This window comes from Bactrocera oleae, chromosome 4 (assembly GCF_042242935.1).
Source record: "Bactrocera oleae isolate idBacOlea1 chromosome 4, idBacOlea1, whole genome shotgun sequence".
Lineage (NCBI taxonomy): Eukaryota > Metazoa > Arthropoda > Insecta > Diptera > Tephritidae > Bactrocera > Bactrocera oleae.
Window position 1 is genome coordinate 48045653 of NC_091538.1, and position 15172 is coordinate 48060824.

At 36.5% G+C, this 15172-nt stretch overlaps 2 protein-coding genes across 2 annotated transcripts; both read left to right on the forward strand.

The window, feature by feature from the left end:
• Positions 1 to 3752: 3752 nt before the first annotated feature.
• On the forward strand, positions 3753 to 7165 carry Gcat (Glycine C-acetyltransferase). Its single transcript, XM_014233083.3, has 5 exons — positions 3753 to 3894; positions 5029 to 5276; positions 5756 to 6065; positions 6145 to 6696; positions 6770 to 7165. The coding sequence occupies exons 1-5, from the start codon at positions 3861 to 3863 to the stop codon at positions 6925 to 6927; spliced, it is 1302 nt and encodes a 433-aa protein (XP_014088558.2). The 5' UTR covers positions 3753 to 3860; the 3' UTR covers positions 6928 to 7165.
• A 1098-nt stretch (positions 7166 to 8263) lies between these two features.
• Positions 8264 to 10031, forward strand: LOC106616433 (serine protease inhibitor 42Dd). The gene is made up of 4 exons (XM_014233085.3): positions 8264 to 8504; positions 8624 to 9507; positions 9585 to 9729; positions 9809 to 10031. The coding sequence occupies exons 1-4, from the start codon at positions 8489 to 8491 to the stop codon at positions 9931 to 9933; spliced, it is 1170 nt and encodes a 389-aa protein (XP_014088560.1). The 5' UTR covers positions 8264 to 8488; the 3' UTR covers positions 9934 to 10031.
• The last annotated feature ends 5141 nt before the right edge of the window (positions 10032 to 15172 follow it).

A 15172-nucleotide genomic window follows, 5' to 3' on the forward strand; every position in this document is an offset into this window, starting at 1 on the left:
GGGTTGTCATTATGATGTAAGTACTAGTTTTATAGATCGGTGGTAGACTTGAAACTGCTGTTGCATATAGGTCATAAAATTGATCTAATGAATTATATTGGGTATAAGGACCATATCAACGACTTTCCATTTTACTATTTGCCGACCGTATTTTTCGTGGGTATTTAAACAAATTAATTTTTTTTTCGATAAGTTGAACCCTGAGTAAAACCGTAATTTCTTCGTTTTTCGAATCTAGGCTCCATAATTGAAATATTTGCCTTCTAAATTCGAACTTAAGATTATATAATCTACCCGTTTGTCTTATTTCACTTGGGTATAATATTTTTCTGCCAGCTTATATAACAGATGCAATAAACCACCAGAGTTAGTCTGATTCAATTCTAGCCGAGTGTTAAACAGTGTTATGATCAAGAAGCAGACATTTAATAAGCAAGCCACGAAGGCAAAAATGGGCTTTAAGGAACAACTTAACTATTAAATGATCAAATGTTTTCCGAAATTGTAAACCTTGCCGAGCCATATTTATTTTAAGCCACTTTACTTTTAGTGGTTTGACTATCCTCCTGATAACATCAAAGATTCTATGATTTTCATATCAACTGGCAGTGAGGTCTTTAAAAATACGAAACCAACATCAAGTTGTGGAACAAGTTCTGAAACTTTTCAAAAGCAACAAATATATCTACATATGTATACTTATATAATAATGAGAAAAATTTAAATGCTCTCAAGACTTCGATATTCAAAGAAAACAAAACTATATTTTTTCACACACAAACTTTACATAAATACGACGTACTACGCCAACCATACAAGAAAATAGTAATTCAAAAGGCTTTAATTAAAAAACAACATAAACATAAATTCAAATTGCTTTCAGCATAATTCACTTTATACTAGTTTCTCGCGTAATACACAAAGTTGTTAAAGAATTGGCTTGACACCTTTTTTAACGGTAATAAACCGCTTTTATTCGAGTGCATTCGAGCGCAGTTGCCGCCAGACGCCCACTCCCAGTTCAACAACGCTACGTCGACGCAAGAAACCTGTCAACGCAGCATCAAACAAATTTACTTCGTATGTACCGCTAAAGGTGTTCGCTTGTAAAATGCTTTGTCGCCTCGTCCAAATGCAAATGCAGACAGGTTGTTACAGTTTGCCTTAATGATGACTGTTATTATTTAAATGGCGTTACGATTTCTTATCGTTCACTCAACGTAGAATTTATTCTTGGGTCTTTTTATTTTCCTCATGATTAACTAGTTCCATAGAATGAAACTTTTTTATGCTACTAATGGCTACGCGGACAAATTGCCGGTTTTGTTTAATGACTTGAAGGTGATAATGTGTTGAATAAAAGCGTGAGTTGAGAGATCGAGTTTTTCATCATAAGCTCCACGCAAGTGAGTGTTGAGTCTGAAGCCGTAAATAATTATTAAATAATCTTTATTTACTTAAAGTACTATAATATGAAGTGATTTGATGTTAGCTACTACTATTCTATATACCATTACTGTAAATGAATGAATGATTGATAAATTTTTGAAAAACTTTAGGTAATTTTAAGAAAGTATAAACTGATACTATTTTGGTCCCTGGATATGTTTTAAAATCGCTTAAATTAAGTACCAAAATTTATATTTTTTTGGCTTAAAGGGTCCTGTAAACATTATTCAATTGGTAAAGTAATAAAAAAAATATGTTTAGTTTGTTTAAATTAAAACAGTAACATTATCTCTTAACTAGACTTTTCTTTTTTTTATTATTGAAAATCTTGTATAATCAACCTACTGCTCATCGAGCCCCTTTTGAAAAAGATTATCCTGAAGATTGAATCAATATTTGCCATTTTATATAAAAAAAAAAATATTTTTTTATTATTATAATATTTTCTTTAATTTTTTTAATATAGTACATACTCAAACATATTTTTGATAAACCTTCCTTTCTATTTATGCCTCAAATAAATTGCCAAATTTAAAATTTTCATCGTCCATGCTTCATCGACATATGATGGATACAGTATGATAAGAGGCTTATTTATTCATCGAGCGGGGCTCTTGTTTTCAAAAGAGTTCCTCCATTAAAGTTCAATGTAGAAATATGGGCAAATTATTCTCCCTGGTCTAAAAAACACCCGTTTTATAGTATGTAAATAAATCACTATGCAGAAGTACTTGAACTAAAAAGTATATATACTATACATACCTATATATATATATATATATACTATACATAAAAAAAGTTTCCATACAAATTTACTTAATTTCCTCTGTATCCCAAAACATTCCCAAACAATTTGTATATTCGTACTGTATGCATTACTATCATATGGCTTCCTACTAATTGATTCAAGCAGTAACTTCGAATCTACGATTCCAAGACACAGCACAGCTTATATAATATACCATTGTACATAAGAACAATAAAACAAGCCTGACATTCAATTGAAAGCGACTTTGCTTGTAAATTAATTGGTATGCTTGCATGAGCCAGGCAGAAGTTACATAAAATGCACTTTATATTTATGTACTAAAAAAATAGTTGATTACGCTTACTAGAGAAGGGCGTAACCCAAATATAAAATCTGCGGCAAATTTCCATTTTTACACCGAGAATCCATACTTGAAGTATTGTGTATAAAGACGCCTCTGTTTCACATCCGTGTTGTTAATTTTAACCAATCTGGATGAAAATTTTAGGTTTACGGTTAAAAAACTACCTCAGGCAAAAATAAAGTACCTAACAAAATAATAGAATGCCAAGGTTCATGCCAATATATCGCTTTACTAAATACTTAAATATCATAATATTTGAATATACAAGCTATTGAGGTTAAAACATCTCGGCAGTCTTACCTTCGGTGAATTAGAGGGCATAGCCGAAACTGACATTAGCCGTCTCAACAAATTTGTAATATGCTCAAAATGCTTTGTGGATTTGTAAGGGCGTTATAGTATATTATATAGGAATTTTTTAAGAAACATAATGGACCGGCGTTTCAAGCTAGACAAGTGAGATCACTATTAGAATCGACCCCGTAACCTAACCTAAAACCCTGGTCATAGAGTACTGACCACAACTTGAATATTGCCATAGTTTCATGATATTTTATAATGCTATTTTTTATAACAAAGGCAAACATTTAGTTTCGTGTTTTGATGAAGCATTGTTTCCTGATGGGGGTTACGGCAAATCGCAAATGCAATTGAAAACTGTAGCCAAGATTATTGGCATCTCAAAAATGCGTAGGTATTATCGTTCAGGAAATTTTACAAATACAAAAGCTTTACGCGCAAAAGGAAATCTTTTAATGATTTCTTTTTTGATAAATAAAAAACCGACCAGAAAATTATTTTCAGAAATGTTACTTGATTTTGAGTAGAAATTTTTATTTGTCCAGTAAAATTCACATGTAAATAAATGGAATTAATTTTCTCTTTTTTGAGTATATTTTAGGGTTATCTGATCATATGGAATGTCTTGGTTTCGGAGTTGATCCTCCTTAATGCATACTTGTATATATGTATTTATGTACACACATCTTTATTATATATTTATGATTTTATCATTTCTTTTTGCTGACATCAGGAAAAATTGCTATGTATAAATAAAGCAATCAGCTGTTGTTGTGTATACTCTTGGATACTTTCATCTATGTATGCATCTAGCTACTGTTTATTGTCCGCACTTCGTACAATAATTTACGCCGTACGACGCCGCCGGTCGTTATAGAATTGGCGTTTTGACAATGTTTCAGTTTGAAAGCGAAATCACTCGAGGGCGTGTCGCGCAGAAAAGAATTGAATTTGAAAAGTAAAGAATTTTCAAAGAATTATTATTGGCATAGCAAAAAAATGCGGATTTTCTCAAAATACGCGTTGCTAAGAGGTGCGTGGCCTTTGCATATACTCGTATTATGTGATCGTTTATAATATAAGTATTTAAAACTAATGGATATAAGAAAACAATTCTCCTGTGAATATACTGTGTAAAATAACACAAATTAGCCGTGTGAAAATCGTGAATAGAAATTCTCAACTCCAAGTGGCATCAAACTGAACCTTCACTGAAGTTTTTTTGTTAACAATTAAAATTATGAAAAGGGCAATATTTTCTGGAAGTTTTATAATAAATTTCGTATACAAATTAAAAAAACAAAATATCATCGAAGAAATAAAACATCGGATGGTGTATGTATAACACAAAAATAAAAATAAATGAAAAAACTTTAGCTGTAATACCCTTCACAGGTGCATTTTTTATTGCATAAATTGCAAATATTTTTATCGTTCAGTTTGTATGGCAGCTTTATGCTATAGTGAACTGAACAATCTCTTCGAAGATTGCATTATTTTTCCTTAGACAATAATTCATGCCAAATAAAGAAGATACCTCGTCAGATGAAAAACTTTTCCATACAAGCACTTGATTCCGATCGCTCAGTTTATATGGCAGCTATATGCAATAGTAATTCGATATCACCGGTTCCGACAATTCAGCAGTTTCTTGGCAAGAAAAGCACGTTTGCAAAATTTCAGATCCATATATCAAAAACTGAGAAACTAGTTCGCGTATAACAGACAGACAGACAAGGCTAAATCGACTCAGCGCTTCACAGTGATCATAAATATATAAATTTTATATGGTCTTCAACGTTTGTGGCAAACTGAATATACTCTGTTCAGGGTATAAAAAGGTGTCTACATAAATTTTCCTACTCGAAATAGTACCCATCCTAATGAAAATGTTTAGAATATACACGCATAAATACAAATAGACAATATACACATGCTCACGCATACAAGTACACGTGCCGCTTCGAATTCTATTTATATGGCTGCAGAGCAATGAAGAGCGAGGAATAAATGAATTTTAATACACAACATCTGTATAAGAAGCAGCACTAGTGCCACGGCAAAAAAAAAAGAAAAATTGCAATTCATCTGCACAAAATATTCTGAAATTTTCACAAGCTTGTTTATTATTTTCATTTAAATAATATGCATTTCGAATAACTTACAGGCGCTGACAGCGTTCTACACCAGAGTCAACGACTCTTCGCATTGTCCAACGCCCACGCCTCGGCCGCCGCTCGTCCAGCATTGAGTCAGTTTCGTGATATACTGAGCAAACAAATCACAGGCATCAAGGATGCGGGCACCTATAAAATGGAACGGATTATCACCTCTTCACAGAGCACCGAGATTACTGTGGAGGGCACACAGAAACGCATCTTGAATTTTTGCGCTAATAATTATCTAGGTTTGGCGGTATGTATGATCCATGAAATTGGGTTGGAGTGTGAAAATATGTTTGAATTCAAGATATATTACTGTTTAATTGAGTTCAATAACTTTGTGAATGAAATTGAAGGCTTCTTGGACTCTCACCATTTAATTAGAAGTGGTAAGGAGCCGTTACTGGATTTATATACGTATATCTCTGGTAAACCACTTTGCGACAATCTTTGTTGCGTACCCCTTATGTAGCCTAATTCTTGAAGTTTTACGATAACTTTGGCCTCCTATTGTTCTAAAACAACGAATATTATATAAATAGTAATGAACTTTCCAATTCTCGTAAAAACTAATTATTTTCTTTGTTAAGATGTGACTCCATAATTTTTAGTCACGATAGCAAAATATTCCAATGGCAAGTTGAGTATCAATTTAGAAAATGGGAGCAGCAACGTAAATTGGATCAGTGCTCGCCTTGTTGTCTAAATAAACCCCTTTTAATTTTTTTACAGAACAATCCCGAGGTCGTAAACTATAGCAAAGAGCTGCTGGATAAATATGGTGCCGGTCTTAGCTCGGTACGTTTCATTTGCGGCACACAATCTATACATAAACAGCTGGAAAAGAAAATTGCGCAGTTCCATGGACGTGAGGATGCCATTTTGTATGCGTCTTGCTTTGATGCAAATGCCGGTATCTTCGAGGCGATCTTGACACCTGACGACGCTGTCTTCTCTGATGAACTGAATCATGCTTCCATTATTGATGGCATACGTCTCTGCAAGGCGCAGAAGCAGCGCTACAAGCATCGTGATATGAGTGGTAAGAACCAACCTTTACACTCTACTTGTGTAAAAATGTTACACGAATATTTCCCTTTTCCTTTTTCTTATAAATACAGATCTTGAAAAGCAATTGCAATCTTCAACAGCGCGTCTCAAGCTGATTGTCACCGATGGCGTCTTCTCAATGGATGGCAACATCGCACCTTTACCCAAGATCGTCGATCTCGCAGCCAAATATGATGCGTTGGTCTTTATCGATGAATGCCACGCAACGGGTTTCTTTGGCGCCACCGGACGTGGTACAGAGGAATACTACAACATATTGGGTCGCGTTGATATTATCAATTCCACTTTGGGCAAAGCACTTGGCGGTGCTGCTGGCGGTTATACAACTGGTCCGAAAGAATTGATAACTTTACTACGTCAAAGGTCGCGCCCTTATCTTTTCTCGAACTCCCTACCACCACCAGTAGTGGCGACTGGCATTAAAGTTATGGATATGCTAATGGAGTCCGATCAGTTATCACAGCGCGTTCAAAGTAATACAAAACGATTCCGCGATGCAATGTCGAAGGCGGGCTTTATAATCGCCGGTGAAAATCATCCAATTTGCCCAGTGATGCTGGGCGATGCTCGTCTCGCCTCCATTTTCGCCGACCAAATGCTTTGTAAGTAGAATTGTTATTCCTCTTTGCATTGCACTTTAACTTAACTATTATTGTTGTAATGTTTATCGCACAGCGCGTGGCATATATGTCATAGGCTTTAGCTATCCAGTGGTTCCCAAAGGCAAGGCGCGTATTCGTGTACAAATATCGGCAGCGCATACAACGGACGACGTCGATCATGCTGTGGCCGCTTTCATCGATGTCGGCAAGTCGCTCAAGGTTATTAAATAAAAAGGAATGACTTCGGAGGAAGAAATGAATTACTCTCGAGGAAAACTTAAGGCTCATGCCATAGAAAGTGGCAGCTTATTGCATTTATTATATATTTTAAGGAATGAAAGAGAAAAATATGCATAGGTCTTCGTATGTACATTTTTAGTAGTCTGATAACTTGATTGTTTAATACAATATTATAATATCTATAATTCTTTAAAATGTGAGATTTTAATAGACGCCAAGCTTTGAAGAACTTTTTATTTCTATATAATAACTAGTAAGATGCGAAAGTAAGTATAAATCACGGATGCTCCTTTAGGTTAGGTTAGGTTAGTATGGTAGGCTAGTGAGCCACGCATAGACCAGTTTTGGTTGCGTAGTTCATGAGAAGTAGTCATCCTATCAGCGCTTGACTTGAATTTCAATAGGTTCCGCGGTGTCACTATCAATACTTCTTCCAGTGTCTCATACCGTTGGGCCCCCTTGTCTTGCTAATGCAGGACAAGTGCACAAGAGATGCTTCACTGTTTCCCTGGTTCTTTTTCATCTCGCTCTGTCAGCCTCGTTCTGCAGGCGTGTGTCGTCACCATACTGTGATCAGTGAGTATTCCAATCATGCTCCTACAGTTCCTTCTACCAAAAGTGAGTAGGAACATTGTGTATTACTGATCTATCGCTTTGCACTTGATTTTTGTCATCTGTCACAGCGTCATGACGAACGACTTGTTTGTCCATTCACATAAGGTTGGAAGGCTGTCGAGGAGTTGTTGATATGAAAGCTGTTGAAGAAAACCCCAAATATTAGCATATAACTACCGCGGAGAAAGACTTCTAGCCATGGGTTTCTTTTAAGAACGAAAATAATTTTTATATTCTTCTATGGGTCGCCGTAATTCAACGCATCAACGACTTTATTAAATCTCAGACGTCGCTTACTAGTTCTGAGTACCCTAAAAGAAGGACTCTGGTGTGCATATGTCACAGCTCTTAGTAGTACGTTGAATAGAACACAACCATCAAAAACAAACCTAACTATCCAAACACTCTCCTTGTTGCTCATACCCAGTTACATGAGCTCCAACAGGTAGTCGTAGCTGGGAAGTGCATGTAACTTATCGGTTCTTATGTTCTTTCGTCGCAAAATTATGCGCCCAGTGAAGATGGTTCTTTAGCTACAATGCTAAACGCTGAGCACACCCCAACAACAAATGTTCCCAATTTCATACCTTTTGTTTCCAAACTGTTCTCGACTCTCGCTTGCACGTTCAACAATACGCTTTGATTTGTTTTTCCCTTTCTGTGCTTGGCGCTGTTATTCTCTTGGCCATGGTCATGGCCCTGAACGAAACTATGGATGGTTGCCTTTGTGCCTGCTTCGTATGCTAATCGGCTTTCTTTCGCTGCTTTTTCTTTGCTTTCATTTTTATTTTTCTTCCATTTGACTAACGCTAAGCCGACGCCATAGTATAAATTGAAGGTATCCCGGCATTCCCAGTTTTAGTCTTTCAGTGAATTTGTTATCGAACGTACCACGTTGAATCTAGTTTAAAGAAGTAAGCCCGGTGGAGTTGTAATCATGAAGTGGTGCTTAGGTGGGTGGATTACTAACTAGTTTTTGTTATAACTTTGTGTGGATACTCGTACAGATATAAAAACAGTGTATATTCAATTAAAATTTCAACTGTTAATCTTATTCTCTTATCACCCTTAGTTGTTGTATTTTTATTAAATTACTTTCTGAGCCGCGATGTCGCCGCCAATGTAATACAGGATCGTAATCTTTTTGCCACCGAACTCTTTCAAACGATCGCCAGCGAGAAGCAGAACGAAAATGTGATCATCTCACCGGTGGCGATACAAACAGCGCTCGGTTTGGCATACTATGGCGCCGATGGTAAAACCGCCAGCGAGTTGCAACGCAGCTTACATGCGCAGTCGCAGAGTCGTAGCGGCATTGCAAAGAGCTATTACAAGCTGTTACATTCCTTTATCAAGCCGAAGACCACATTGGAGATCGCCAATAAAATCTATGCTAAGGATGAGTTGGTCATTGAACCGGAATTCCGTGCAGCCGCACAGAAGTACTTTGACTCCGATGCAGAGCAATTGGATTTCACGAATGAACCAAAAGCTGTCGACTTGATCAACAAGTGGTTGGCCGAGAAGACGAATGGAAAAATACAAAACGTTTTGAATAATGTCGAACCCGATATTAATGTAGCGCTTGTCAATGCCATCTACTTCAAAGCGAAGTGGGCGCGTCCCTTCATGGATGATGCCACTTCGGATCGTTTATTCTTTATTAACGACAACGAGACGGTTAAGGTGCCCACTATGTTCGCCGACAATTGGTACAACTATGCCGAATATGCAGAGTTGGATGCTAAGGCGATTGAATTATTCTTCGAAAATACCGATTTGCGTATGTGGTTCATATTGCCGAATCAACGTAAGGGTCTTTACGAGTTGGAACAAAAATTGAAGGGTGTGGACTTTGACGAGCTCGAAAAGCGTTGGGAATGGAGCAGCGTAACGGTGAATCTGCCAAAATTCGGTTTTGAGTTTGATACCGACTTAAAGCCATATTTGCTGAAGGTGTTTATACTATAAACTTTAAAATACACCGTTATTTTAGTGATTTATTATTAAATATTTGTTTTTCTTACCAACAGCTTGGCATCAGGACTATGTTCACCGATGAAGCCGATTTTAGCAACATTTTCCACGAGTCACCAATTAGCACACGCGTCTCACGTGTTCAACATAAAGCCTTTATTGATGTGAATGAGATCGGTTGCGAAGCTGCCGCTGCTAGCGGTGAGTTTGGATTTTTAAATAATTAAGATTTTACAGATTTCAAAATATTACTTTTATTTGTATTATTAATTATTATTAGTTGCCGTGGGCGTGCCAATGTCCTTGCCGTGGGATCCGAAAACCTTCATTGCCGATCATCCATTCGTATTCATCATTCGTGACCCTCATGCTATCTACTTTACTGGCCACATTGCCAGATTTTAGTTAAGTAAATTTGTGCAGCAGTTTTTAGTGTTGCAAATACGTATTTAATTTTAAAGAAACATTGATAAATTTGCATTTAAATATTTAATAAATCATAAGGTTACATAATTTAAATTTAATTTCGCTTTATTTTTGAACGGCCAACGTCAATTTTATTTTAACTGGATGAATAGTAAACTTGTTCCCCAGGTGATGTTTTAGTTTTATGAGAGAATTCACCATCAGAGACAATTTCTGTTACTTCTTATACTGATCACTGTACTTTGATAACATCGGCCAGGAAAGTAGGTTCAAAGGCAATCAACAAACACCCCCACCTTTCCCACTTCTTTTCTGCAAACGGTGTTAAACTTTCGATTAGTCAGCAACTACAAAATATTGGGTATCAATTCGACAATTTTCTCTGCTCAACAGTGCTGCAACCAAGCCAAGAATAGCTGACCGACTGCATTTGGAAAGAAATTGTTGGCAATTGCCGGCCGATCTTCACTGCATAACCCAATATAGTCGCCTGGAACTAGCACGACGTATAAATTCGGCGGTATGATGAAGAAATCCCAACCCGTCAAAAACCCATCCTCCGGGCTATAACAGTGAATTCAGCATGTTGTCCATTTCCCCAGAAGCCATCTTTGAAGTCATTAGCATTACTAAATAATAAAAAACGTTAACTTCGGTTGTACCCTTCACAAATAAAGAAGTTCTCATAAAATAACATTATTTTGATCATTCCGTTTGCTTGGCAGTTGTATGATATAGTGGTACGATCTGAACGATTTCTTCGTAGATTACACCATTTTCTTAGATAATAACAAATGCTAAATTTCGTGAAGATATCTCGTCACATAAAAAATCTATGTATACCAGCACTTGGTTCCGAACGTTCAGTTTGTATGGCAGCTATATGTTATAGGAAGTGGTCCGATATCGGCAGTTTTCACAACTAAGCAGCTTCTTGAGGAGAAACGGTAATGTATAAAGCAATCCACAATATGTGGGACTAGTTCGCGTATATACAGACAGACGAACGTACAGGGCTAAATCGACGCAGCTCGTTACGCTGATCACCTATGTATATATAAATTTTAGGATCTCCAACGTTTCCTTCTGGGTGTTAGAAACTTCGTATCAAATTTAATATACCCTGTTGAAGTTATATGGTAAAATCAATTAATATCGTACAGATCCCTCACTTATTTGACCTACTGTATGAATTTCAATTTGTTGCTGTCTAAATATAGTGTGCAAATAAAGTACTTAATCGCTATAGAAAAGTAAGGCTTTTGAACTCTTGTAATGTTTTGTTTTCATTTTGAATTTGTTAAGTATTGTTTCTTTTTTTATTTTGTAGCACTTCATTTAGTCCCAAATTATTATAAGAGTTGGTAAATAATTGATGCGGCTTGAATTTAAATGAAACAAATTTGAGTACGTGCCTGAGTATATGTATTTTATGAATAAATAAACAAAAATAAAAATAACATAATAAACGTTTTCTTTGTAGCCTGAAACCAAAAATAGAAAACACCAAAAAACCATATCTCTTACAAAAACAAAAGATAACAACAAATTACAACAAAATTTTTATTTTATTAATTGACCCACAAATTATGCCATTTTGCCTTTGCTACTCCAACGAGTATGAATTTAATTCAAGCGATTGCTTGTTGTTGTTTCATTTATATTGAGCAGAGCAAATAAAAATTCATAAAATATTTTATACGTTGCACACCTGTCACCGCACCGGCACGCACGCACGTACGCAGGCTGAACGCTACAAATGAAAAGTTAAAACAAGAATTAGGCAAAAAATAATAAACGATATACAGAACACATGTAAAAAAAGTAAAAAGTGGCGGAAAATAAATGAAAAACGCTCGAGTGTCTACAGCTGAGCATGCGCCCCGCAGCAGCACGACAATATGTTAACTCGAACAACTTGAGAATTTTGTGCTGCAGCCATACAGGAACATCTGTACCCACTATCTGAGAATGGATGTTGTGGTTGTTGTATAAAGGTTGTATAAAAGAAACCAGTATTTTTTGAAAAATTCTTTTTGGTTCAATAGCACTGCTTTAAATGGTATCTTGTAAGAGCACCTTACTGGAGAGGGTTGCCAACTATTCGAAATTAAATATACCCAGCAAGTCACGACTGCCGAAGCTCCAATCGAAAAAAAATCGGCGTGGAAATTAACACGTTTATACCACATGAGTTGTGCTCATAAGTAAGAAAGCGTTGAACGATCGATCACACATACCCAAGGATTTACAATTGTTAATTTGATTTTAAGAAACTCGTAAAAACTTTAACAGAAATTTCTGGCAGCTCTCTTGTGTTATGAACTGATAGTTGTCGACCTTACATTAACAAAAATGGATTGTTTACCTAAGTTCGGGTGTAACTGAAGATTTTATACTCTCTTATAGGTTATCACTTAACGGTATTTTTGGGGTGTAGCAGTGGTTCGATTCCGCCCATCTGCAATACCAACCCCCTTGGGTGCCAAGAAACACAGGTACCAAGGATAAAATTATTATGTTTGTATTGCTCTTCACGAGTCTTTTCTATCATCACTAAATATAATCCTAGCCTAAAAAAATGGCTGTGTGATTCAATCTTCTGCTATCTAAGTAGAGCCCACATTTCGACGATTGTCATTCATAAGGTATCAAAACTATATATTCGGTCCTCGATTCTGAACACCAATTGCTGCGACTGATTGCCGCAAAAATATCGTTCGAACAAGGGCCCAGTAGACCTTAAGTCGCGGTGCAAACCTCAACCGAACAGCTAAGGACGTAACGCTTATACTTATACTTATTTATCTGTGACTGACCTTAGCATCATGCGTTTCTCATATAAAAGTAGTTCCGCGAAATACTAAGTACCTCTTGGAAGAGCCACTCATACCTCCTCCTAAAACTCATTTCTCCTTAGTACTAAACAGTTTTACGAACCTGCTACAATGATTGTGTCTGACCATGAAACGGCTATACTCTGCTAATGTGGTCACACCACGTTCGAGAAGCTTAAACTCTTAACACTTCTTGTACACCACCATTCAAAAGTCGACTGTAAAATTGCATTTAACATCAAGAAAATCTTTTTAAGTTACAAGTATTTTAAGAAATAATAATAAATTTGATTATTTTACTTTTGAATCAGCGTTAAAAAGTGAGTGTTGAAAATAGAATGCGTCTTGCAAACATGTGTAACATATGTTACATTGGGGCTCTTATCCACTGTAATTGAAATTTTATTCGACTAACTTAGGGCCCTACAAATTTTTAGCTGATCTCGAAAAATCCTGGCTCAGGTATTGCCTGTCCTTGATCGTTATAAGAAAAAGCAAACTCGGAAATTACAAACAAGTCCAGGTTCTATATAGTGTTTTTCCTCACTTGTAACCATGATACCATTGACGTCGGACCTAATTAAAGTATGGACAGTTAGGAGTTTAGTTAAATAAATTTAGTTCAGTTAATTGGATTCTAAATTGAAGATTCGATAGTTATAAGCATTTTATAGAATGAGTTTTCGAACTAAAAGATTTCTTGCGACTTTTCGCATTATTCGAGCTTAATTAGTGCAAGCGAAAACAAGAAAAAACGTTAACTTCGGTCAAACCGAGGCTATAATACCCCACAGTTGCAAAATATGCCTTAAAAGATTTTGATACCGATCGTACAGTTTGTATGGTAGGTGTATCCTATAGTGATTCGATCTAAACAATTTCTTCGGAGATCGCACTATTGTCCTAGATAATAAGCCTTGTCAAACTGTTTGAAGATGTGTTGTCAAATGAAAAAGTTTCCATACACGAATTTTTTCCGATAGTTCAGTTTGTATGGCAACTATATGCTATAATGGGCCGATATCAGTGTTTTCGACAAATTAGCAGCTTCTTGAAGAGAAACGGACGTGTGCAAATTTTCAGATCGATATTACAAAAATTGAGGGAGTAGTTCGCAGACGGACAGACGGACATGCCTAAAACAACTCAGCTCGTCATGCTGAACATTTATATATATATTTTATAGGATATCCAACGTTTCCTTATAGGTTCCTTAAACTTCGTGGCAAAGGGGTATAACGAACTGCCGATTAAATATGTATGGTATGAATACTTTGCTTGGGACTAGTTGCAATTTGGAGTTAATGTGAACCTAGTTAGCACAGAATGTCTTAATACATTGTGCGAACTACGCCATTCAGCATAGGCAAAATTTCTTTTTTTTGTTTTTACACAACAAACAAGTTTTTGAGAGAGAGTCAACAAAATCTTACGCTCAATCGCAAACACGCGCTCCCACTTACCCAACACTCAATTGCTCCCATTGGCGCTGCGTCGACTCCAAACGCTCACAATGCAGATTGTAATTTGTTTATCACTCGTCGTTGATTTGTTGATGTGTTCACCGCGCGACGCCGTTCATCGCGAAGTTCATTTCAACTACACCAGCAGCGCAGCTACTGCAACCAAAGAACGACCAACTGACAACAGCAGCAGCGACCACGTTAGCTAGCGGCAGCACACAGCGGAGTAGTGGCCGACGAAGTTAGAGTAACGACAGTCAGCAACAGTTTGGCGTCCATCGCGTGAATTGCTGCACACAGCATAGAAATAACGCGTCGTGTTCGGTTGTTTTGCGCGGATTTTCAAGTCAATTTGAATTTATTTTCAGTTCGTGTTTGCATTTTTACGTTGAAAGAAGTGCAATTTGAGCGGAAGTGTTACAATTAGCAAAGACGGCGGTTGAAAACGAAAAACAAAAACGAGACAAAACAAAATGCAAAAAAATGCGCACCACGTGAATGTCGCGAATTGTGAAGGTGGAAGTTACAGACGAAGTCACGAACAACAACAACACGTGTAGGTAAAGTGGTGTGAGCGCGATGCACGCGATCGTGTGTTGACGTTGCGGTTGAGAAGTGCAGTTTCGGAAAGGAAAAAGGGTTGCGGCATTTAGTTTGCGAACAAGCTAAGAACATGAATTAGAATTGAAAAATAGGAAATCGTTTGTGCGTTGAGTGAATTTAGCAAGAGTTAACAAAGTGGAAAAGTGAAGTGCAGCGAGTGATATTATGTAAAGAAGCTGTTGAAATTAATAGTAAATATACGAAAAATTTTATTATTATATATTAACGTTTTAACTTCAATAAGTGGATATGCAAACATGATTTCAAAAAATTACTCAAAATAAGTGACCCGAGCTGGTTTAATTTTCGTTGCAA

Coding starts and splice junctions, on each gene's coding strand:
- Gcat (XM_014233083.3), top strand. CDS start 3,861: ATGCGGATTTTCTCAAAATACGCGTTGCTAAGAG. Junction 6,066..6,144: donor CAAGCATCGTGATATGAGTG/GTAAGAACCAAC, acceptor TTATAAATACAG/ATCTTGAAAAGCAATTGCAA. Junction 6,697..6,769: donor TTTCGCCGACCAAATGCTTT/GTAAGTAGAATT, acceptor TTTATCGCACAG/CGCGTGGCATATATGTCATA.
- LOC106616433 (XM_014233085.3), top strand. Junction 9,508..9,584: donor TAAAGCCATATTTGCTGAAG/GTGTTTATACTA, acceptor TCTTACCAACAG/CTTGGCATCAGGACTATGTT. Junction 9,730..9,808: donor CGAAGCTGCCGCTGCTAGCG/GTGAGTTTGGAT, acceptor AATTATTATTAG/TTGCCGTGGGCGTGCCAATG.